The sequence below is a fragment of the Rhineura floridana genome, chromosome 20 (genome assembly GCF_030035675.1).
Source record: "Rhineura floridana isolate rRhiFlo1 chromosome 20, rRhiFlo1.hap2, whole genome shotgun sequence".
In the NCBI taxonomy this organism is placed as follows: Eukaryota; Metazoa; Chordata; class Lepidosauria; order Squamata; family Rhineuridae; genus Rhineura; species Rhineura floridana.
The window spans coordinates 16358194-16382550 of NC_084499.1; the positions used below are offsets into that span (position 1 = coordinate 16358194).

At 46.0% G+C, this 24357-nt stretch overlaps 1 protein-coding gene across 6 annotated transcripts in view; it reads right to left on the reverse strand.

Annotated features, from left to right (window-relative positions):
- SCAI (suppressor of cancer cell invasion) overlaps positions 1 to 24357 on the reverse strand; it is a 71222-nt gene that overhangs the window by 36543 nt on the left and 10322 nt on the right. For 4 of the 6 annotated variants that reach the window (XR_009759758.1, XR_009759759.1, XM_061604057.1 and 1 more), the window contains exons 2-5: positions 7402 to 7533; positions 2854 to 2949; positions 2117 to 2203; positions 442 to 540 (exon numbers count right to left, since the gene is read on the reverse strand). Coding sequence is in view for 4 of the 6 variants with exons in the window: in XM_061604057.1 (XP_061460041.1) it covers positions 442 to 540; positions 2117 to 2203; positions 2854 to 2949; positions 7402 to 7533 (414 nt within the window). In the remaining 2 variants the exon portion in view is untranslated. Of the gene's footprint in view, positions 1 to 441; positions 541 to 2116; positions 2204 to 2853; positions 2950 to 7401; positions 7534 to 18599; positions 18739 to 24357 lie in introns of all 6 variants that reach the window. The other 2 variants (XM_061604058.1, XM_061604059.1) reach the window with 1 other exon arrangement.

The following is a 24357-nucleotide window of genomic DNA, read 5'->3' on the forward strand; positions in this document are numbered from 1 at the left end:
GGATCGACTTGAAGGCAGTCCATTTCCATTTCATCCAGACATGATGTTAACATGTTTGAATCTCTTTTTTAGCTTGCTGTTCATTTTAATTATCTTTTACATGGTTTTAATTTACTTGTTTTTAAGCTTCTCATTATACCCAATTTTAATATGAAAGGGGTTAGAATTTTTTATGGGAATCAAGCAGTATATACATTTTGTTAAATAAATAAGGCATCTCTGACCTGTCGGCCGAGAGGACACATGGTCCAGCAACATCTGAAGGGCCACCAGGTTCCCCCACCTCTACTCCTGCCAAACCCCAAAAAGGCAGGTGTTGCACAGCTAGTCAACGCCAACCGGGACCAAGAACTGCCACCCGCCACCCACCAAGTTTACAATGCAGCATGCCTTGCGTTTAAATCGCGAAAAAAGCCTCACAAGACTGAAGCATGGCCTGACCTGTCTTCTTTGTTGACTTGTGAGTAGTAAGACCTCTGGCGGATTGCAGAGTAGAAGGAGAAGGCTTCGTTCAAGTAGCTGGTTTCTGATGTGCGAAGGCTGCGGAAGAGGGAGACGCGCTCAAAGCTCACAGGATGAACACGCACGCGTCCTGCCCACCAACTACCACCAGAGAATGGCTGGCTGGCCCATCTCGTCGCCATCCCCTCAGCACCCCCAACATTACACCGAGCATTATTATCGTTCGCATTTATACGCTGTTGTTTTCAATAGAAGTTACCCAAAGCTGCTCACAAAATGTTACAAAAATTAAATGCAAACGTTAAAACCCAGCCTTAAAAAAGAGCAAAATGAAAATATATATTTGTATATATATTAATATTCATTTTGGGGTGTGTTAGAGAGTGAATGAGTGAGTGACAGAAAGAGAGAAAGTGGGTATGTATGCAAATAAAAAGGCAGATCTAACACAACACAACCCACTAAAAGATAAGCAAGGAAGAGGCCGCAAGGATAACCCTCCAAATTAAGGGCCAAACATCTGGGTGAAAAGAAGCACTTTTGCTTGGCACCTAAAAATAGGTAATGAAGGTGCCAGGCGTGCCTCTCTGGGGAGAGCCTTCCACAAGTGGGAAGCCACCACTGTGTCAAAACTCTCTGAACCTCCCTCAGAGTGGGGACACAGAGAAGGGCCTCAGATGATGAACGCAGGTTCTGGGTCGGTTCATTTTTGCCAGCTGTTGAACAGCAAACACAAGCTTTCACCATAGAGAGGTAGGGACGGACGGACGGACACACAGAGCATCCATAGAGAATAATGGGCAAGAGCGGCTCTCATTCTGGCTTTTTAGATGCTGCCACTGCCCACTTATCCTCCAGCGAGACAGGTTCGGAGCCCTGACCATCCCCAGCTCCAGCTTTATACTACATAGAATCACAGAATGGTACAGTTGGAAGGGGCCTATAAGGCCATGGAGTCCAACCCACTGCTCAATGCAGGAATCCAACTTGGACCCAGCTTGGCCAGGAGAAGAGTGGGGCCTTTGTCATCTCACAGTTGTTCTGTGTAGGGATGCAGATCGACATAACTGTAGCCCAATTAAAAAAAAGTCTCCAGCCACAACCTAGCTCAAATGCGTGGGGTTTTTCTGATGGCATTAAAAAAAGCCTTCCCCGCATATGACGTTTGATGGCGGGATGTGGGGCTTTTGTAATGTTATTGTTTTGTATTAATGCATGCATTTGAAAAGAAACTACTCTAATGCGGGGGGGGGGGGACTTTTTTTCCCAGCCAAAGGGCCACATTCTGCTTGGGCAACCTTTGTGTGTGTGCGTGCGTGCATGCGTGAGACATGACAGTGATGGGAGGAGCCACTGACAAAAGTGGGCGGAGCAACAGACACAATCCTCTCCCTTTATACGGAAGACTACATTTCAGCCATTTGGAAGTCAGCAGTTCCAACGCACACCCGTCTGTCCTCCATCCAGGCGGGCAAGAGACATTGTCAGAGTTCCAGAACACATTCCAGCCAGGCAAAAAGCACTTGAGGAGGGCACACAGCAGAAGGCCAGTGAAGGTGTGGCCTGGGAAGAATCCAGATGGCCACAGAGAGGGGCCTGGAGGGCCAAGTTCCGCATCCTTGATCTAAGGCATCGCAAGGACTGTGTTACTCACTAGTAGTGGTAGTAAAGCTGCCCGATCTTGGAAGCGATTTCGCCAATTTGCCAGCGCTTAAGACCGTACCGATTGTCCAGAACTTGCCTTTTTTTTTTTTACCGAAAGAAAAAAGAGAGTGTGTGTCACATTCTCCATGTTCTCCACACAGTGCTACATAATTTTTGGGCTCCCACACATAGCAGTTCCCCTTAAGTGGACTAAAATGCAGCCTCTTAGGACAAGACCATGATCCTTGAACTCTCAGAATGCAGGAACGATCTCATCGGTAGCTAACCGCCCAGGCTGATCCCCCTCCCACAAACCGCTCCCCACCAAGTGGCATATCTACACTACAAATTTCTTTCATATTTATACCAGTTTAACCGACATGGCTTCACCACCCAAGAATTCTGGGAACTGTCGTTTGGTGGAGGTGCTGAGATTATTTAGTAGAGATCCATAGGAGAACCTACACAGGACTACCAATTCCCTGGGAGAAGAGGAACGACTGCAAAACTGGTTGCAATCCACAGTGCAAGTTACTTATTGTTATTTATTGAATTTGTATCCCTGCCCTTTCTCTCAAATCAGGTCCTCCACTTGGTCATAGTTGTCTGAGGGGTGCTTCAGACTCTCTCCCCCCCCAAACCTGGGGGGGGGGAAGGAGGGTGGCCTGGCAGCCAAAGCCAGCTGGCTGCATCATACACAGCTCTGGCCCCCACGTTCCGAGAAGAGGCAAGGCAACTGGTTCTTACCGGTGCTGCTGCTGGAACTTCCAGAGCTTGGTGTAAACGTCAAAGGTCCGCCCAAAATAAGACTGCCACTGCTTCTGCCCATACTGAGGCAAGTCTCTGTAAAAGAGCCAGTAAGAAGAGTCCATGTCACCAAACAGGGAAGAAAACAGGAAGAGCCGTCCACGGTGGGAAACAGACAGTTCAGAGGCAACCTGGTGGTACTCATCTCATCATGCTCCATTTCACTTTCTGCCTCGCAGTCCCAATACCAGAGTGCATGCACCTGCTATATATTTTGGAAAGCTGCCTCCTGGTCTCAATACTAGAGTTCATACATCTACTTTATATTTTAGAGAGTGGTGCCTATCGGATGCAGGACACTGTAATCAAATTTTGCCCAATGGTTTCTAAAATCAAGGAGCAATTTGACATCGTTTTGAATCAAGATGGAGGACTGAACTTTTCAAAACTGCACTGATTTTAACCGCCGATTTCAAAACTGCAACTTTTCTGTGTGTTTTTTTAACATACCCGAGCAATGCAGCTAGTTTGCCATATATGCATCATTCCAAGAGGGTGGCTACAGATCATTTTTGACATTTAAAAACAGAGATAATGTTTTCGGGAAGGGATTTGGGGGGGTGGATTAAGAGGTGTATAACACATGTCCATCTCTGCTAAGATTTTGTTCTGCTAAATAAGATGTCACACACTTATATACCCCTATACAAAGTTTTAGGCTTTATTTATCAGTTGGTAAGATCACTTCTGTCCCACCTCTTCTGCCAAATTGGGAAGCTCAGAGCCGTTTATAGCAACAATGCACAATTGACACACAAACTAAAAACAGCAGCTCTGACCTCCTGTGTATAAGAGACACGCTCCCAAATTTCTCTTTTAATAAAACTGTCACACACTTGGGCTTCTGTGTGAAATGAACTCATCGTTCACTAGTCGTTCCCTGGTCCAAATATCTGGCATGCCCTATTAAAAAGGATCTCTGGTAGCTAGTGCTGGGAAAGTTCTCTCCGTCTCTCTCAGATCCCGGAGAGCGGCTGCGAGAGAGTGACAGAGCCTTATGTATGCATAAGGTCTCTGCTATCTTTTCGGGGCCTTTTGAAGACTCTTTCAACAAGCCTTTTAAGTTGAGACCTATCCCAGTCTGCATCTGTGTTAGAATTGCTCGTTAATATGGTTTTTTTTAAATAATGTTTTTAACCCTTTTTTAAAGATGTTTTTAAAGCTTTTTAAAAGAAATGTTTTTAATGTTGCTTTGTTTTAATGTATTTTAAGGTCTGTTTTTATGATGTTGTAAAGTGTTTTTAGCGTTTCTGTTTGCCGCCCTGGGCTCCTGCTGGGAGGAAGGGCGGGATATAAATCAAATAATAAACAAATAATAAAGTCCCAGGGCTCAATCCCTGGCATGTCCAGGTAGGACTGAGAGATACTCCCTGACTGAAATCCTGGACAGCCACTGCCAGACAGTGTAGACAATGGTCTGAGTCAGTATAAGGCAGCCGTCTATGTCTCTGTGCTCTCACAGAACTGAGGCAGCCCTGATCTTAGTTGCCTACTGAGGCCAATGTCTGGGAATTAAAAAAACAATATTTTTCCAACCCTGCCTAAGTCAAATGAAGAGCTGCACTGATACCCACAGCTGGAGGTGCCTGTCCCAACACTGACTGCACAAGAGGATGCTTCATAGCCTTAATCTGGAGAAGGGAGCACCCTCTTTCTCAGCACAGATTCTCTCTCTCTCTCTCTCTCTCTCTCTCTCTCTCTCTCACACACACACACACACACACACACACACTCACACTCACACTCACACACACACACACCCCTCAGGGTTTATAATAGGAAGAAGCTATTAGCCCAGCATGCAGCCGCAACAAAAGGCCTTTGCAGAAGGAAGGCAATTAATGGGCTGGTGATGGAAGAATCTGCAGTGCGTCTCAGGCTTAGCTATTCTGCAGGGAAAAACAACATATATGCCCCATGCACTTGCTCCAGGCCTGCAGGGAGCCAGGTCCAGACAGTTAATGGGATCACCTGGTGGTTGCTTTTCACCTGAATCCACACCCCGAACAAAAGGATCTCTCGCCACCCTAAGACAAGCTGAAGAACGCCACCTTGTCCTGCAAATTTCAGAGTGAACCGAGGAAAACTGGATGTGGAGGAGGCCTACTGGCTAGCATCTGTGAGAATACCAATACTTCCAGCCGTTTTACAACTTTTTCTAAAGAAGACTTGGAACTTTGGGGGGGGGTCAGGGAGAGGAAACAAGATGAAACCTGGACATTATTTATTGAACAAAATTTATATTCCGCTCAATTGCAGAAACCTCTTAAACAGTTTACATAAAATGGACCTATTACACTTGCTATTTTAAGGAGAGAAAAAGCGGACAGCCTGGCTTGTTCCGTGAGGGGAGGGGCAATGCCAGTCTTGTATTTAAAGCACTGTCCTGGTTGCCTCAGGAGATAAGGAACAATGTGCAGGCGAGTGAACAGGCTGGCAGAGCACAGCCAGAGTGACCTACTCCTTTCCCTGGGCCCAGCACAGAAATCAAGGCAGGAAAGAAAACCCTTTTCTGTGCTGCCTGGAAAATGCAGGAACCTGCCCCCACCACTGACAGCCTCCAGCAGGCTAGTCAATTTAAAGGACAAGAAAGAAAGAGAAGAACCTGCCATGAATTACTGAGGTGCAAGGTTCTGTGCCTGATATCAGATAGCGCCCTCGGCTGTTTGAACATACAGCTGGTTCACGTATGCATGTCAACCAAAGACTTCTTAGCCAAGGATCCAAAAATTCATCCCTCCTGGCAAGCAAAACATAGGCAGCTCTCCAACTGTCCATCTTCACAAGCCGTTAACATGAGAACACAACGTAAGAGCCTGCAGGATCAGGACGGTGGCCCATCTAGTCCAGCATCCTGTTCTTCCACTGGCCAACCAGACACCTGAATAGAAAGCCCACAAGCAGGACCCGAGTGCAAAAGCACCCTCCCCTCCTGTGATTTCCAGAAGGATACTGCTTCTGACAGTGGATGTAGAACAAAACCATCATGGTCAGTAGCTGTTGCTAGCCTTATCCTTCATGAATTTGTCTCAACCCCTTTTAAAGCCACCCAAGTTGGCAGACTACGTGCCGTGTGACTACGTCTTTTCTTTTGTCTGTCCTGAATCTTCCAAGCTTCATTAGACATCTTCAAGTTCTAGTTGTATGAGAGAGCGAGAAGAACGTCTACAGTAGGGCCACGCTCATACGGCAGGTTCCTTTCCGGACCACCGCCGTAAAGTGAAATCCGCCGTAAAGCGGAACACATTGACTAACATTGTCTAAAATGGTGCCCGGCGCCCGAAAAACGCCATAAAAGTGGAACAAGCGCCGTAGGAGCGGGGCCTTTCTGCAATTGACAACCACTGTATCAGTGAAATGCTGCAAAGTGGAGTGCCGCAAAGCGGGCCCTACTGTATGTGCTTTCTCCACGCTGTGCATAATTTTATACACCTGTATCACGTCACCTCTGACTCACCTTTCCCCTAAACTAAAAAGCCCCAAAGGTTGTACAATTCCTCGTATGTCCACAGGATTGCCTGCTTTGACTGTTGTGGTCTGTCGGTGTGCTGTACTGCCCCTTCCTACTCTTATCCCAGCTATTGTCCTGGGAGATGGTAACTCAGGTAATCGCTGCTTACCCACAAGCGCCAGCCAGCAAAACCTGAGCTGAGCGTGGCAACAGGAAGTGGTCCCCGCAGGCCTTCAGGCACCAACCCAGGCTCTCTGAGGAACTGGGCACATGCTGCATTTCCTCCAGGTTTCATTCCCAAGAAACACAGTCAGAAGATACAGCTGGGCTGTGCACCCGCCTCCCTCCCTACCCCTCACTTGCAGGCAGGCTGATGTTCCAGGCAGGCGGCGCATGATTGGAGGGCATGCGCACGTGCACCCGCAGCAAAGGCGGCAAAATCGGAGGCTCCAACTGCCTGAACAGAAGAGCTCTTCTGCAGGAGGTAGTTTTATGCGTACAGCTGAACAAACTGGCGGTGAGGTAGAATAGACTGTACCACTTCAGACTGCACAGGGGGTGGGGGAGAGAAGATAAGAAGGGGAGATCACATTTTTAGACACTCTTTCAAGACGAGAAGTACCTCTGCATGAAGAGCGCAAGGCAAGGACCTTTGTCCGGGAAGCAGTACTCACAAGGATTCAGAATAAATAAATAAATTTGTGTGGTGGAACATTCAACAAGGCGAACCCCCCCTGTTAATCCCAGTTACGGAACTCGATTCTGAGCAGGATCAAGGACAACTCTGGGCTCTTTTAAAACAGGCCTTAAAGACACATTTTGTCTTGGGTCCCACCAACAGAATGAGACGTGGGACTCTCGGTTATTCGAGGGGGGGATGCAAAAGTCTGCATAATTTTTACAGCTTACAGATTTCAACTTTTCCCAGCAGAGAATATGTATTGCCCAAGTCCAGAATTTCAGGCTGGTTGGTTCCCCCCACCCCCAGGTTCAAGGTAACACAGCCCTACCTATAAAAGCACCTGAAACCAACTGACCGTAAGCCATTGAAGAGCTGTTTGGATTTATCCAGCAGGTAACAGAAGTCTGTGACTGTTTTCCTCTCCCCCTGAGGGATGTCATCCTCCATGCAGCCCGCTGACATGGCTTCTTTCAGGGCAAACTTACTCCTAGGGAGGGAAAACAGGGAAAAATCTACATTAGCCATGGATGGCAAGAGGCTCAGAATGAACATGCTGCAGCTGGGAGTCTGGCACGTAGAAGGTTAGATGTGCAGAAAGAGAATGATCAGATTTGCTTGATATGGCACCTAAACACTGGCTTGCCATACGGCAGTGGTTTCCTCAAAGTCTTGATAGCCGAGGCAAGAAAACTGAACACAAGCACCCAAGAACTCTCTGCGAGATGCCTCATGCTGGCCGGGCGACCCACGTGCTAACTTTTTTTAAAAAACAACAACAACAACCTGCACACATCAGCTTCCATCTCTCAGTTGTGCAACCACAAGCGTAGCAGCACGTTACACTGTGCTAATGAAGGCTGAAAGGGGAAATTAAGCATTCATTCATTCATTGGCGATCACTCGTGACTGAATAAGATCGTACTCAAGACCTGGTGACGCCTTTGATCAGGGCTGTGGAACGTGTGGCCCTCCAGATATTGCTGCACTCCCAACCTCCCTTCCCCAAAGTGTGGGAAGATGGGAACTGCAGTCCGGCAGCATATGGAAGACTACAGATTTTTTACGTTCACGTCCCACCTTTCCTCTTAGGATCTCAAGGTGGGGTACATGGTTCTCCTCCCTCTCCATTTTATCCACACAACAACCCTGTGAGGCAGGTTAGGCTGAGAGGCTACGACTGGCCCAAGGTCACCCAGCAAGCGTCATGGCCGAGTCATGATTTGAACTCTGGTCTCCCAGGTCCTAGTCAGACACTCTAACCACTACACCAGACTGGCTCTCACCCCTGCCTTTGATTAATGGGCTTTCCATCATCAGCAGGCCCCCTGCCAGCCTCAGGGTCCTGGCACCTGTGCCATGTCACCGAGTGTCACCTACCTGGAGTCAGCCATACAACACAAACATGCGCCAACAGCCAGCAAGGTGAGTCACCAACTGGCAAAGTAGGAAACACTCCTTTGTAAGCAAATGGAGGGATAAAGAGTCAAGGATGCTGGATACTGGATCAATGTGGCTGTGTGAGCATTGCTTCATTCGCGAAAGAGTGCAGGCCAGTCATCTCCTGCAAGTCTTTGTTTAACTGTGCTCGATGAGCCCCCAAATAACTACTGCTTGAAATAATGGGGTTCCTTAATGAGGTGTTGAGGAGCTCTGATTTCAGAGTAAGGCTAATTTTGTGCCAAATGCACACAAACACACACATATATATACCAGTGTTATGATCAGAAGACTGATTTGTTCATTTTAAAACACAAAATCATTTCTGTTTTCCAACCCAGCTTTCATTCTCCCACCTTTCTTTATTTTTTGTCTCTGAAAAAATATTCTACAGATCCACCTTACTACTCTGGAGTCCCATGCACACTTTCCTCACAAAAATGTAATGGACTGCCTTCAAGTCGATCCTGACTTATGGCTATCCTATGAATAGGGTTTTCATGGTAAGCGGTATTCAGAGGGGGTTTACCATTGCTTTCCTCTGAGACTGAGAGGCAGTGACTGGCCCAAGGTCACCCAGTGAACTTCATGGCCATGTGGGGATTCGAACCCTTGTCTTCCAGGCCGACCTCCCCAACTACAAAAAAACCCCACTATCCTGTCACACTGGACATGCTCTAATGCGCTGTGGGCTCCTTCAGGCCACACAGTCCGTTGAGCGGTGGTTTAGATGCTAAATAACTCCACATTTCCACAGGAGGAAGAAAAAAAACCAGAAATGGATAGTTTGGATAGAGAGTGTGCATTAGGCAAAGCAATGCAGGAATGACCTGTGAGAACTATATCGAAGCCTTTGGCCTGAATGACAGATGCGAGCAAGCAGTCGTGGCAGGGCCCATTTTTAAGAGCCAAACAAAAAGGGGTCTTTTTCTTGAATGCATTGACAAAAGGGCCGGAGGGGGTGGGGTGGGCGCTTACAATTAGGCGCCCATCCCCACTAAAGAGTTTTGCGCTGTGTTTTCAAATCTCACTACCTCCCTGTGAGGTAGGTTACGTGTAGATAACAAGAGGGAACCAGGGTGATGTAGTGGCTAGAATGTTGGGACTAGGACCTAGGAGACCAGGGTTCAAATCCCCACCCAGCTAAGAAGCTTGCTGGGTAACCTTGGGCCAGCCACAGTCTCTCAGCCTAACCTACTTCAGAGGGTTGTTGGGAAGGGAGCCCTACCTGGAGATGCCATCGGAGGGTGAACCAGGGAGGTTCAACCTTCTGCATGCACAGCTAATGCTCTACCCACTGAGCTACAGCCCCTTCCCACCCCCGCATTAAAAAGAGCAGAACATGCCAGCAAGGTAACTGCAGCTCTGTCCCCAGAGCTTTTGCGTAATGTTTACCAAAAACAAAACGGAGCAGGAGACTAGGTGGAAAACACCAAGCCTGAATGTACTTAAATAAGCAAGTCAACAAGATGGTGTGAACAAGCCGCTGGAAGCGGAAACAGATGGAGCGATGGCAAAGGCAGACAAAACAGAGAGGAAAGGGAGAGGGAAGCAGAGCGGGAACATGAGCCAAGGGAGAAAAATGCCAGTTTCCCTGCAAACCGGGAGGGGAGGGAAGAATGACAGAGAAACAGACATAAAAAGCAAGGCTAAAAATATCTAGACGCAGAAGGAAAATGGGGCAACTGGGAAGAGAAGGCAGGAAATAAAACCGGAAGAGGATACGACCCAAAAATGGAACAGTGGGACTATTTTTAATTGTTATGATGATTACTTGCAGGGAGGTGGCTTCAAAGCATTTTAGCAGAAGACACGCCTAGGGCTGCATAAGTGCACGACTCTTAAAAACCCACTTGGCGGGAAATTGGGGTACAGCTGAATCCTGCGATCGGGATTAAGCTCATGTATATATACATACACACACCCTTTCTACGAGAGAAGGTAAAGAAAGGGAGTTAGACAAACCTAGCACATTCCGGGAAGGCTAGTCTTAAGACCGTGGAGCCAAACAAAGGGTTGTATCCAGCGTTAGTCAAATTAACATGCGTGACTTAACCGCAGAAGTCCATCCATTTCAGGGGGTCTATGCTAAGTAAAATGTAGATGGATAGCACCCCACTGACACCAAAGGGCTTGTGGCAGGAAAGAGAGTCCAGAGGGCCAAATCCGCTGCCACCGTCTGCCAACTCAGAGGGGGTATTTGTAGGGCAGCCTTCCCCCCAATCGGATGCCCTCCAGATATTTTGGAACTCGACCTCCTTCAACCCTAGCCAGTGTGGCCATGGCATCTGGAGGCAATGGAAGTCGAGGTCCAAACACCTGGAGGGTACCAGGTTGTTGGGGGGGGGGGAGGCTGGTGTAAAGAGTGTCAGCAGAGGCAAAGGGACTTGCCAGCACTCCGCTGGCAAAGGGGGCTGGCACCCTCCATCTCCTCTTCTTCCAAGGTTAACCAAGGCCTTTTTGCCATCAGGCTGTGGGGATCCAGTCCTCCTGCCTCAGTATTGTATATGGAGAAGACGGCATCCAAATCTGCGGTGCTGACCGCCCCAAAGTTCCAACCAGAGAGCAGCGTGTAAAGGAGACACACGCAAGGCACCAGAAACCAGAAAGGCATAAGAAAAGGCCTTGTTATTTTTAGCATTTAATAGCAGTTGATGGCTGGTGGTTAGATGCAAACAACAGAGCCCAATTAAGACTGCAAGAACAAGGCTGGGCTTCGCCTGAGCCCCAGTTGTCCTTTGTGTATATTTTTCTTTCTTTCTTTTTTTTTTTTTGCAATTAATTTTTATTCCAATTTTCAAAACCAAAACAATACAAAAAGAAAACAACACAAATCAATAACTAGTACAATACAAAAAGAAATATATATATATATAAAAGAAAGAATATTGACTTCCGATTTGTCATAGTTCAGCTATAAATCTATAATATATATCAAACCTATCTCTTAATAGATTATAAAATCACCTTCCTCCAGCGGTTATCTTAGTTGGTTTCAAATCTCATTAACATCATATCATTTTAATCTTCCACAAAAAGTCAAAGAGAAGTTTCCAATCCTTGAGATATATGTCAATCAATTTTTTTTCTAAATAAACATGCCAGTTAATCCAACTCATCAAATCTACTAAGTCCAGTAATTTCAAATCGCTATAATTCAGCTATAAATCTATAATGTATAACAAACCTATCTCTTAATAGATTATAAAATCACCTTCCTCCAGCGGTTATCTTAGTTAGTTTCAAATCTCATTAACATCCTATCATTTTAATCTTCCACAAAAAGTCAAAGAAAAGTTTCCAATCCTTGAGATATATATCAATCAATTTTTTTTACTAAATAAACATATCAATTAATCCAACTCATCAAATCTACTAAGTCCAGTAATTTTAAATCGCTCTTCTGTCATTATCCATATTGGGTCCATCTTCCATCTTTACGCACCCAAAAATCTTGCTGTCATAGTCATATAATAAAAGTCTGATAGGAATTTCCTCCATCACAGATATTTTCTTGCCATCAAATCCAAACGTATCACTGAAGTATTGTTGCAAAGCCGCATCTCTGTTCCTCTTTTCCACATGATACACTAGTACATCTCTTGAAGATTTTTCCATTGACACAAAACAGGGATTAATTCTGTTAACTTTCTCCATTTCAAGTTCCATCAAATCCTTCCAGTCCAGGAATTTTTTTGAACTGATAATATCTTTATCTCCAATCTCTTCAATTCCTTCAGGGACAGCGCTGAATTCCAAACTGTAATATTTGTCTCCAGGATCCATCACAGCCAGGAAATCCAAATCTTTTTTCATGTCCATAATTAAGCCAATCTCCATAGTTTGAACCTTGCCTTTAATTTCTCTTTCATCCTTTTTTTGTTTTCCAGATCTATCTTTATTCTCCTTTCTTATAGGATCCTGAGTTTCTTTCAGCTCCTGTCTCATTTCGTGAAATTCAATTCTCCACGCTTGTCTATTATTTCTCAGTTCTTGTTTTATTGAGTTAATCCCATTCATTCTTTTCTGAAACATGTCTAGAGATAAAGTCCCTTCTTGTACATCCATGATCTTCTTAATTGTCATTCTTAAAGCCAAAGGAACAAAACTCCTTCAATTTTCAATGTCCCAAACAAAGAGCAGCTTATTTCTTTAACCAGTTACTAAGGAGTTAATCTTTCCAACCAACTAACGTCACACGCTAGACAGCCCTTATCTCTTATCTGCCCGGAAGTGTAAGAACGGCTTTAGTTCACAGCGTCCAAATAACTAGTAGCAGAGAGAATGAGCAGATTCGTCAAAAAAAAAAGTAGATCAGGAAAAATAGTCCCAGCCATATATTACACAAAAGACTTATAAATCAAAAAGATTTCTTATCTCTTCCAATCAGAAATCTCCCGTCCGTTGTAATCTTTAAAATGCTATTTTCCATGTCAGCTTTTTGCAATAAAAAAAAAGATAAGCTATTTATATTTTCTTCCCCCTTAGTTCCGTGAATAAAAAAAGGAAAGTCTTACCTCACCTAGGTTATCTCAATTGCTGTTACTTTGACAAATCTCTTTAGCTGTATAGATAAGAAAATGATGAATGTAGACAGGAGGATGTTTGCCTGTTAATCCGTAAAAAAAAAAGGATCACTTATCCAGCTGAGCTAGCATAAAAATCCTCGCTCTGTCTGAGCTGCTGGAAGACAGACAATTCTGACGAATTCCAGACTCCAACAATCAAAACAAAGCTGTGTGGGAAATCTCACGTTTCTTCCTTATCCGGAAGAAATTATTCCCAGTCAGAAAAGAGCCTTCTGACTGAATTTAAACTGGATAAGTTTCATCCAAGACAGAGCTCGTCTCAGAGGCTCTTTGTGTATATTTTTCCAAGAAATAAGTGGCTATTAATTCTATTCATCTTAGAAGGCTGTTCCTTCCACTTGTGTGCCCCTGACAGTCTCTCCCTCTCCAGCTTCTGGATACACAAAAAGGTGTGCATGGCGTGGGGAGTGAGAGGGAGGAAGGGGATGGATTGCAGCTGTGTACCCAAAATACCTGTGGAGACATTGCAATCTAATTTGCAAAACACACAAACTCCAGGCTCTCAAGAGCAGCCTCCTTCCTTCCGAAACTTCTGCGTCTGAATGCAAAAAGGGAGGAGGCATATTAAAAGGAATTTATTCTGAAAAGGGCAGATCTGCAGTAACGGAATTAGCAAACTGTAGTCAAGGATAAGTGGCTCACTGCTCTGCAAGATGTATGTCACAAATAATGCACATCAGCTTTCAGGGCAATCCGTTGGCTTGCAGAGGTGCAAGCCACACATTGCAAGTACTTGCTCAGGTGCATAAGGTAACCCCAATGGCTATTTTTAAAAAACTGAAAGCAACTTGGGAGGGGAGAGGAAAGAAAAGACGACTCTCCTCTCATGACATTTTGCTTTGTAATTGCAACCTCTCTCAAAAATTCCTCTACTGAGGCAAGTTTCACCCCTTCTTAACTGGTTCCAGGGTTGTTCATTTTCCCTAATGGCTTCTGCCTCCCCAAAAAGCCACTTCAATATTCCAAGTGAAATTGAGTTACGTTGAGTGATGGCCACGAACTTGGACGGCTTTAAAAGAGGATTAGACAAATTCATGGAGCATGATGCTATCAATGGCTACTAGACATGATGGCTGTGCTCTGCCACCATAGTCAGAGGCCAGATGCTTCTGAAAACCAGCTGCTGGAAACCGCAGGAGGGGAGAGTGCTGTTGCGCTCCAGTCCTGCTTGCCATGAGCATCTGGTTGGCCACTGTGAGAACAGGATGCTGGACTAGATGGGCCATTGGCCTGATCCAGCAGGCTCTTCTTATGTGTGTGTGGGTTTTTCCAACAACTAGTCCAGATAACGAGCTTGTTAAGGGCTGCAAAGCTTCTGAAGCTCTGCTCATCTACAGTCTAATGGCCTTAACCGTCATTCCCTCCCACCAGAGAATCCTGGGAAATGTAGTTCTGAGTGGAGGCAGGGATTTCCAGAGTCCTGAGCACCAAACTACAATTCCCAGGATTCTTTGGGGAAAGCCATGACAGTTAAAGACCAAAGTAAGTATAGTGCCTATGTGCCTTGCAGTCTTCTAAAAAAGCAAAGAAACACCACCAGTTTTAAAAGCAAGCTCCTAACAAAAGCTAAAGTTAGTAGGTGCCTGGGAAGGCCTTAAAATAGAAAGGGCCAGAGAAGGCAGGAGGAGCGCTTCACTTCTAATTAAGACAAAGCCCCACCCCCACAAAGATTCTTTGGCCTATCTGAGGCCCGAAGAGCGACAAAACACAGTAAGACTTTTCAATGGTCCCCCCCCCCCCCAAGGAATATCCTCCCCCAACTGAGATTCACCAAGCCACGGGCGAATTGTATGGTTTTAGGCTTTTGACCAAAAATCTGCTTCTTTCTCCTCTCGTCATAATAAGCACGTTAAGACAGGTTTCCTTTCTTGGGTGCCTTCAAGTTTTTGGCGGGGGGTTCACGAGTTGTTATTTTTGTTGATTTTGGAGTATTTTGGTTTTCTACGATGTCTGTTTTCTCTTCCAATATTGGAACTTCAGATAATCAGAAACATACAAAAGCCAGCTTCCTTGCCCCTTTCAATTTCAACTTTAAAAAAAAAATTAATTATATCTATTTTAATTTTATGCTATTGCCAACATTTGCTTTTAGGATGCCTTGGAAACCAAATCATTGGTACAAATGTGGGACCTTTTTTTTTTTTAAATAAGCCAGGCTAAGCAACGAGAAATGACACCAAGCCAACCAGAATTAAACTGCAGTGCAGACATGGGCTAAGCTATATATGAACCCTCATCAGCTGTTTTGGAAAGAGGCTATTTTTTCCCCGTAAGGCTACCTGAATCTCAGTGCTTTTTATCCACTACAAGGTGACGGATGGGAAGGTCTCTGCATTTACTGTGGTTGCCAGCATTTAAATCCTGGCGTGCCCGAGAAAGACAGCTGGCCGGAAGGATATAATTACAGACACCATTCCTTTTATTCCATATGCACGTTACATGATCTGCTTTCAAGCTGGTTCCCTACCCCACTTCAAAGTCATAAATTGCTCCTGCTTACAGCAGTATGATTTGGACTCAACGTTACTACCCTGGAGAAGAAAACAGCTGATTGGAAGCGACACCTGTCAAGAGTCCTTGACAGAGCTCTTAAGACCCCAATGTTTAAATGGCAAAAAGGGGTGGAAAGGGGGCCAAAGGAGATTTACTATCAGTTCTACTGCAGTTTGCCTTCAGAGTATGTTTGCACCAAGGTTGCGCCCCCAGAACATACCAGAAGCAGAAAACGGTGCAGGCACGTCCACCTGGGATGCCATTTACATCCATAACCCATGGAGCAATTAACAAAAGATATGCAAGACAAGCATCATTCAGAGGAAGGACCATAGCTCAGCGGCAGAGCATCTGCCTTGCATGCAGGAGGCTGCATGTTCAATCTCCGCTGCATCTCCAGGGTAGGGCTGGGGGTGTCCCCCGTCTGAAACCCTGCAGAGCCGCTGCCAGTCCGTGTGGACAATACTGAGCTAGATGGGCCAAGGGCCTGACTGTTAAAAGAAGGAATCGAGAAGCTTTTGGACTTACAGGTGGTAAATGGGAACTTTTAATGCCTCTAGGTCAGAGCTTTTTCCTTCCACTTGGTTTCTGCTCTGGGGAGGGGTGTTATGTGGAAGGGGGAGGAGAAGCACAGCACCACCACATCCTTTACCACTATTATTAGATTTATTAGTCAGATTGTGAGACTCCAGTGACTTCAAATGATATGTTTTATTATATATTTAATTTTTTTTTAAAAATTGGCAGGTTAGGTTCCAGACCCCCGCCGAAAAGCAAAAATCGCCTAAAAGCAGATCAGCTGTAGAGCGGGGGTCTGGAACCTAACCCGCTGATCGCACCAGAAGAGGAGAAGATTAGCTGTAACACACTACAGCTGATCTTCCCCTCCTCCGGCGTGATCAGTTGGAGTGCGGGGAGCTCCAGCCCCCACTCCAGCTGATCGCCCCGCTGGCACCGTATTAGCGGAATGCCAAAAAGTGGGGCGCCGAGAAGCAGGGCCATACTGTGTTATTATTGCTTTTGTTTATTATAAATAAAAGGTTTTTTTTTTAATTAGATTTATTAGTCGCTTGTTACCCGAATGTCTCCAAGCAACTTACAACATTGTTAGAAACAAAATTAAATACAGCATACCATAAAAACAAAACAATATAACCTCCACCACCCATACAGCCACAGAAAGCTTTGGCAGTACACTAATACGAATATCATCATCTCAGTCTATCAAATGTCTGGGGAAAAAGGTGCCAAAAATATCTCAATGAAGGGACAGGGGAGCACATTCCACAGACGGGGAGCCACAACTGAAAAGGCCCTCTTCCTTGTCACTACCCTCCAAGCCTCCCTCAGAGGGGGGATTTGGAGAAGGTCCTCAGAAGAAGATCTAAGGGTCTGGGTAGGTTTATATCAGGAAAGGCGTTCCAGGAGATATTGGGAGCCTGAGCCGTAAAGAGCTTCGTAGGTCAGAGCCAGCACTTTGAATTGGGCTCGCAAGCGTACAGGCAGCCAGTGTCGTTGAACAGAACTGGTGCTGTATCATCTGTTTGCCTTGAACCCTCAACAATCGGGCAGCTGCATTCTGCACTAACTGAAGTTTCCAAACCGTTTTCACAGGCAGCCCCGCTTAAAGCGAATTGCAATAGTCCAACCTTGAGGTTACCAGAGCATAGATTGCTGTAGCCAGGTTATCCCTGTCGAGATAGGGTCGCCGTTGGGCCACCAACCTAAGCTGATGGAAGGCACTCCACACCACTGAACATTCTCAACATGGGTTTCTAAGCCTTGGCACTTTCCCACTCCCTGCCCCACCACTGCTGCCTGTGTATCCGCCAACACAGATACTAAGAATACAGATATCCCAACTTTCTGCCTGACAACCAGCCTCCAACACGGCTGACAAATGAAAATTCATACATAATAAATACCTATTTTTAAAAGCGTTGGTGACTGAAGATGGCTTGGCGTGTGGAAGAGAAGGATGAAAGATGTCCTCTCTTCAGGAATGGGGAACCTTTTACAGACAGTATTTCTCTCCAGGCAACAAGTATTTATCTTTCTGTCGAGGGCTACATGCTAGCAGTGGGTGGCGCAAGAGGCAAAAGCAGGTGAAACAATGAACATAATTTTTCCCTTTGTAGAGTAAGCTGGTTTCTACACGCATGCACCCCAGTCTATCCTCCATCCAAACATGGAGGATGCATGATCAGAGCTCAAGAACGTGTTGCAGCCAGGCAAAAAACTCACCCTGCAAAGCAAGGCCACTGAAGGGTGTAGCCTGGGGAGAGTTCTGAGGGCCAGACAGAGAAGTCCAGAGGGCCACATTCGGCCCCTGGGGCTGAGGTCCCCTACCATTGGCTTAAATGTCACTGCTCCGGTGGCCATTCCAAAAGCATCTCTTTGAAGAATCCATGGCGTCCACAGTGGTAAATGCTCATCCATTCACCCCAGAAAGGTGCAACTTAAAGAAACCACGGCCAGAAACCACACCAGGTTTTTTTGTTCCCTAGCAGGGGAGCGCTCTCTGTCTCTCCCCTCCCCTGACCCAGGCAGCTTGATAGTCAGCAGTTGTTGAATACTCTGTGATGTGTAAAAAAAAAAAAAGGTCCACTCCGTTAGAGGTTACTTCAAGGGCCCTTTCAGCTTCAGCAGCAGTTAGAGGACTCAGATTTGGCCATTCAAGGGACAACACAACAAACACACAGCCAGCTTCACCTTCTCACCACATCTCCATCCTGCAGCAAGCTCAAATCAGTGACAGACCAGCACTCAACAGCCTCTGCTAACACCGACACAGTATGGCTCCTTTTTCCTACTTAACTCTTGGGGAACAGAAGACGATGTTGCTACCCCCGTGAGAGAGTCATGGAGAGACTCTCTGTTGTTATAATTACAAAGATCCAACATCCTAATAATTATTTTCCTCTAATCACCCACGTGGAAAATTGTATGTGTACAGGAGGATGTGTTTTTAAAATTAGCTACTCTCTCACAACAACCAAAGTGGGCAGGACTAGCGCAGTTTCTAGATCCACACCTGGACTCACACCGGCCGTTCTAACCGATACAAGATGCTTCCCCTCCTCAGAGACCCATGTGAGCATGCAGGCGCCCAGTCCCGTGGAGATCTGCATGAACCGGCTGGGACACGGATGCAATCTGTGCAACTGCAATGGCTGTAAAAGAAAAAAAAAGGTGATGCTGTTGTGAAAAACCAACAGCTCAGGAATAGAGCACACTGTGACGCCCTTCCCTGGCTCTCCCTGTCAGGTTCCTACCTGCGCGTGGCTACTGCCTGTCACTAGACACCACCAGGGACTCCACCAGTCCGGACTGTCTTTTTTTATTGTTTCTCTCCCCGCTCTAGCACAGATCTCAACAGATCCCCCTGCTAGGCAACCATCAGTCACGTCCTAATACTAGTATTCCCAGAGACTCTGAATACTGGTATTGTTATTCTCTTCACCGCTGCCACCATTTGTTACAGTTCCCCTTCAGCCTTGGTCATTACCTTACCCTCCCTTCTGGTCTGTGAAACCCCAGCCAAGGATCAGGCCTTTGGTAAACCAAATTAAGTATTTATTAAAGATAACAAAGCTAACAAGATTAACAAAATTTCTTCTTAAGGCACATAAGCATATGGTTTTACTCAATACTAATCCGAACTCCACCCCCCTCCTTCTCCACTCTCTCCTGGCAAACAACTCTCTAAACCCCACCAAGCAACCCACTCAGTTTCACCTCATCCACCCCCTAGATTCCACTCTCACTCTTCCTTTTATACGTTCAGCCATTTTAAACACTCAGCCAATCATCTAGCATTCTACTGCCCATTCACTCCCCCTCCTCTTTCACTCCACTTACCATGTATCTTCTAAACAACCAACACTTACCATATATACATTAATATAGGAACATCACACACACACTTTACAAAGAGGCCTCTCAACATCTCCACTCACAAGGATCTCATAGCAAGTGACAGGAAATATTTTTACCTGAAACCCCGGAGGGCTGCTGCCAATGAGAGAGAGCAACGCTGAGCTAGACGAACGCAACGCAAGGCAACTTCCTACATACCCAAGCCACTGCTATCTACGTACGGGTCAATCTGCACTAACATTTTGTCACGGGATCTCATGTTCACACACTGACAAGAAGGAGCTGCGTCCTCTCCCTTGTAGAGGAAAGCTTCCGAGAGAACATCCGGTTCCAAAACAGAAGAGCCAAATGACAACTTAGCTCTGTTGTCGCTCGTCCACAGCTTAATCTTAAAACCAAGTTTGGCCCACTTCAAGTTATCATGCAGGTGGTTGCTCTTGCTGCTGATTATTATTATTTAGATGTAGTAGTCGCTTGACACCTGAAGGTCCCCAAGCGAGTTACACAATGTTAAAACGAAAACAAATAAAACGCACTCTATAAAACATAACAACAACAAAACCATAGCAATAGCACCCCCTACGCAGCCACAGGAAGGTTTGGCAGCGTATTAAAACAGAACATCGTCTCAATCTAGCAAATGCCTGGGAGAAAAGGTACATCTTTACCTGGCGCTAGGCTTTACACTGGGATAAGCTTGTCCATTCTCCACGGGCAGCACCAAGAGGATAACCACATGCATTCCCTCCAACTGTAACAGTTTTCTTACATTATGTGCCGCGCAAACAAGAGGACCATAAAGAAATGGTATTAAACCAGAAGCAAATACAGACATTTTAATTCACGCAGAGATGACATGTCTCATAGCGCAGAACAGTAGTTCTCCCAACAGCTCCTCTACCCATCATCTACAGCCTGTTCAGGCACCACCTTTAACGATAATCTGGAACAATACCCCACTTTTAAATTTAACTGCGCAAGTCCATAGTCCTGATTCTCTCTTTCAAGAGAGATCAGATGCAATAGAGGACACCAGTGTCCCTGTACCAGCGATAGCAACCTGAGGAGTGCAGCTAGTTGTCTCTGGTGTTACAGAGGCCCGACTGGCCTCCACTAGAGGCTGGTCCTGTGCTGTGGAACCCTCTTATAATAATAATAATAATTTAATTTTTGTGTCGCCTATCTGGCCAAGGCCACTCTAGGCGACGTACACAATTAAATTCCAGTAAAATACAATTTAAAATACGATTTAAAATACATAGCAATACAATACAGTCGACAATAAAGCATTAAATTACAGCATAAAACAGTATGTAAACAACGGGCATTCAGTAATAGTGATAAAAGCTTAGCCCACCCCGGAGGTCCCGAAGGCCTGTCCAAAGAACCAGGTTTTTAATGCTCGGCGAAATGCATCCAGGGAAGGGGCATGTCGAAGATCGAACGGGAGGGAGTTCCAGAGAGTGAGGGCCGCCACTGAAAATGCCCTCTTCCTAGTTCCCACCAACCTAGCTGTTTTCGTTGGTGGTACTGAGAGAAGGCCCTGCGTGGCTGATCTAGTCAGGCGGCTAAGTTGGTGGTACTGGAGGTGCTCCTTCAGGTAAACTGGGCCGAGACCGTATAGGGCTTTAAAGGTTAATACCAACACCTTGAATTGCCACGTTATATTGTATGACATGGCGGCACAGAAATACTGCTATTTATTTGTGTTTGTTTATAGACACAGAAACATGAGAAAAGCTGGGCAGGGGTGCAGAAAGCTGCATCTGATGGAACTCCCTTTTCTACCGAGCTATGAAAGATCAAAAGGGGCCTGCCCTCTTTTTCCTTTCGTTGCTCTCTCAGTCTCTTCTATTCTTAAAAAAGCGGGGGGGGAGAAGAGAGAAGAGACAGTATTAGTGGCATCAGCATTAGTGGTCCAACTCACCTTTAAGGCTGCAACACAGCTCAACTTGAGACCCACCAGCTGAAGGAGACCGACAGGCTTAGGCACCTCCTTCATGTCCATTCTTACCCCTCCCTGCGGCTGCCTCCAGCAATTAACCCTGCATTCATCTGGTCTCCACCTTTATGGCTCCCTCTTTCAGTGTGGTTCATGACCTCTTGTCTGGTCCACACACAAGGGCCAAAGGCTATTGACATCAACTGTGGCAGACGCCTGACACTGACTTAATCAGCTCTTTTAAAAAAAGAAAAAATGAAGCCGCCGTTGATTCAGTCACTGGGACAGCAGCTTCCAAACTGCTCAGACAGCCAACTGGAAGGGATATTTATTTGATTTTATCTATTATTAACATTATATCCCACTCTTCTTCCCAAAGGGAGCCCAGGACAGCACAAGCAAACAAGCAACCAGAAAACACTAAAAGTTTTTTTTGTTTTTTAAATCAACTTCCTACACCAAGAAACAGATATATCCAGCTAATTCTACTCAGTGTAGGCCCATTGAAATTAATGGATCTAAGTTAAGCCTATTATTTTCAGTAAGTCTACTCTGAGTAGCGCTAATAGAGGCTACAACCCGGAAGTGTATGCCACTCTTCCTGTGGCGAGGGTCATTTCAAGTCAAAAAAGCAGAGGCCAATGGGAGCGCATGGAAGAAGTGCAGGGGAAGGCAACACAGTTGCATTGCCACCCCTTCACCTAAAGTGAAATTTCAGGGGAAAACCATGGAAGGGAAAAGCACCCAAGGAAATTCCAGGGAAGTCAACTGATCTCAGATAAGATGTACAGGGGGAGGAGAGAGGTAAAGCCTTAAACACAACGCCAGGAGCTATAAGAGATATACTGAGCATTTCATCTCTCTTACCAACGTTTCCTGAATATTTGCAATATTTTGAGGATTTGCTTATTCACTACCTCTCCTCCCCCCCCCCAGATCCACTTGATAAGACACAGAACATTTTTTACTGGGGCTCCATACTAGGGACATTTTCCAGCTGAAAAACTGTGCTCCTGCATGCAGGGAAGTTCTCCAGGTTTTTTTTTTAAAAAAATCACACCTTCACTGCAATTTCATAAGGTGATCTTAGGGGGGACAGCGACTACCTCTCAGCCTCCACAGCTGCAATATGGTGGACTGAAACTGGCCTACCTCACAGGGATGTTATGCCAAGGTGATACGCATGAGATGCTTTGAACACTCAAAGAGGAATACAAATGCTAACAACGGTTCTGTCAGTTAGGACCCCAGTCTTTATGGCGACATAACCTAACTCCCTGGCGAGCACAAGAACACCTAGAAACAGAAGACAACCTTTACGCTTGTCCTGCATATCAGCCAGCCAGGGCTGTAGGACAGTATCTCCTCTGCTACAACCCTCCTCTGCTCCAGCAGTTAAGGCATGCTGTGCCTGTTGGGTTGTCTCCGTGTTGCAGAGCAGGGGAAGGCAGCCAGTTCCGTTTTCTGGACATCAGGTGGCTGGCTGCCAGTTTCACTCAAGAGCAGAGCCAAGCTCTGCCCTCTTACCTCAGGCAGTCAGGAAATGCATCCTTAGAACAGCCAAGTTCCTAGACAGCATGTGAGTGCCAGGGCAAATGCTTGCTTCTTCAGAAGGCAGACCTCTGAAGGAAGCCTTCTGGGAGGAAAAGTCTCACTCAGACTAGACGTACACGATTAAAACAATCTCTAGACATGGCAGAGCTACAACCGTACCGGGTCTGAGCTCACCATGGTTAAGAGATCAACCAGGGTTACATCTGTAACGAGGCCCGCCTGCACAACTGCGACTTCAGAGGTCCCAAGTGCTACTCGGCTGCAAAGCTCTACGAGTAGTTGTCTGTCTGACTTCCTTCATGCAGGTTAGAATGCCACCCTGAACTCCATGGAGGAAAGGGTATAAGGTTAATCTACAAAAACAAAACCATCACTGGTATAGAATATGCCACCATTGCGACTGTTATCTCCCCCCCCCGCTCAAATTAAATAACTAAGTTGCTCACTTTCAAGGTCTGCATAGGAAGTCTGCAAACGTGGGGCCATCCATCTCAGAATCTATATTAGGGGTCAAATATCCATACTAGAGGCAAGACGTTTGGTTGCTATGTTGGCAGATCCATGCAGTTTCCCACACTCACGCATGCTGCCAAACAATATACCATCACCACTAATTATTCAATGGCAGTTACTTGCACGTAGAGAAGAATAGGATAATGAACAATGAGGCACACAAGCTACATGGTAGCACATTCAGTCTGATGAACCCCTTTTCATTCCTCCCTTGGTGCCAGTGGGTGAACAAGCCAGGAAGGGGACAGCTTAGCAGTGCATCTGCACCCAGGATTGTGGTTAGCTTCTCTCTTAACAAGCCATGACCACTAGCCAGACTTAAACCGTGGCTTGCTACAGGCTTATACAAACAGTGGCTAGTTAGGTCTGATCCAGCAGTGGGTTGGTCTTACATTTTTATCCCCTGGAAGGACATCATGGGCCAAAGTCTTTTCGGGGTTCCTGCCCCCCCCAGGTATAGGGACACCCACAGGACATCTCATCTCCCTGTTAACTAAGCCACCTCCCTACTTGATCTCTCAGGAAACTGGAATGAAAAATACTGTGGCCTGCTCCTACAGCAAAAGCTCGACTGGGCTCCCTCTCCAGGCATAAATTGCTAGGCAGCATTTACTTTGGCAGCAAGCTCACATACTTTAGAGGCATGGACCTCGGCTTGACCCTCTCTGCTGCATCTGCACACGCTGACGTGCCTTCGGGCTGCTCAAGTGAACACGCTCGAGACGGACGGGGCAGAAGGCAGGCTAAGGGAAAGCACAAGATTCTAGGGCAGGGAGAAGAAACCTGTGGCCCTCCAGAGATTGCTGGTCTCCCAACTCGCATCACCCCGAGCCAGCAGGCCAAAGATCAGGGATGATGTATGCTGCAGTCCAGCAATGCTGGGAGGGCTACAGGCTCTTCGCTC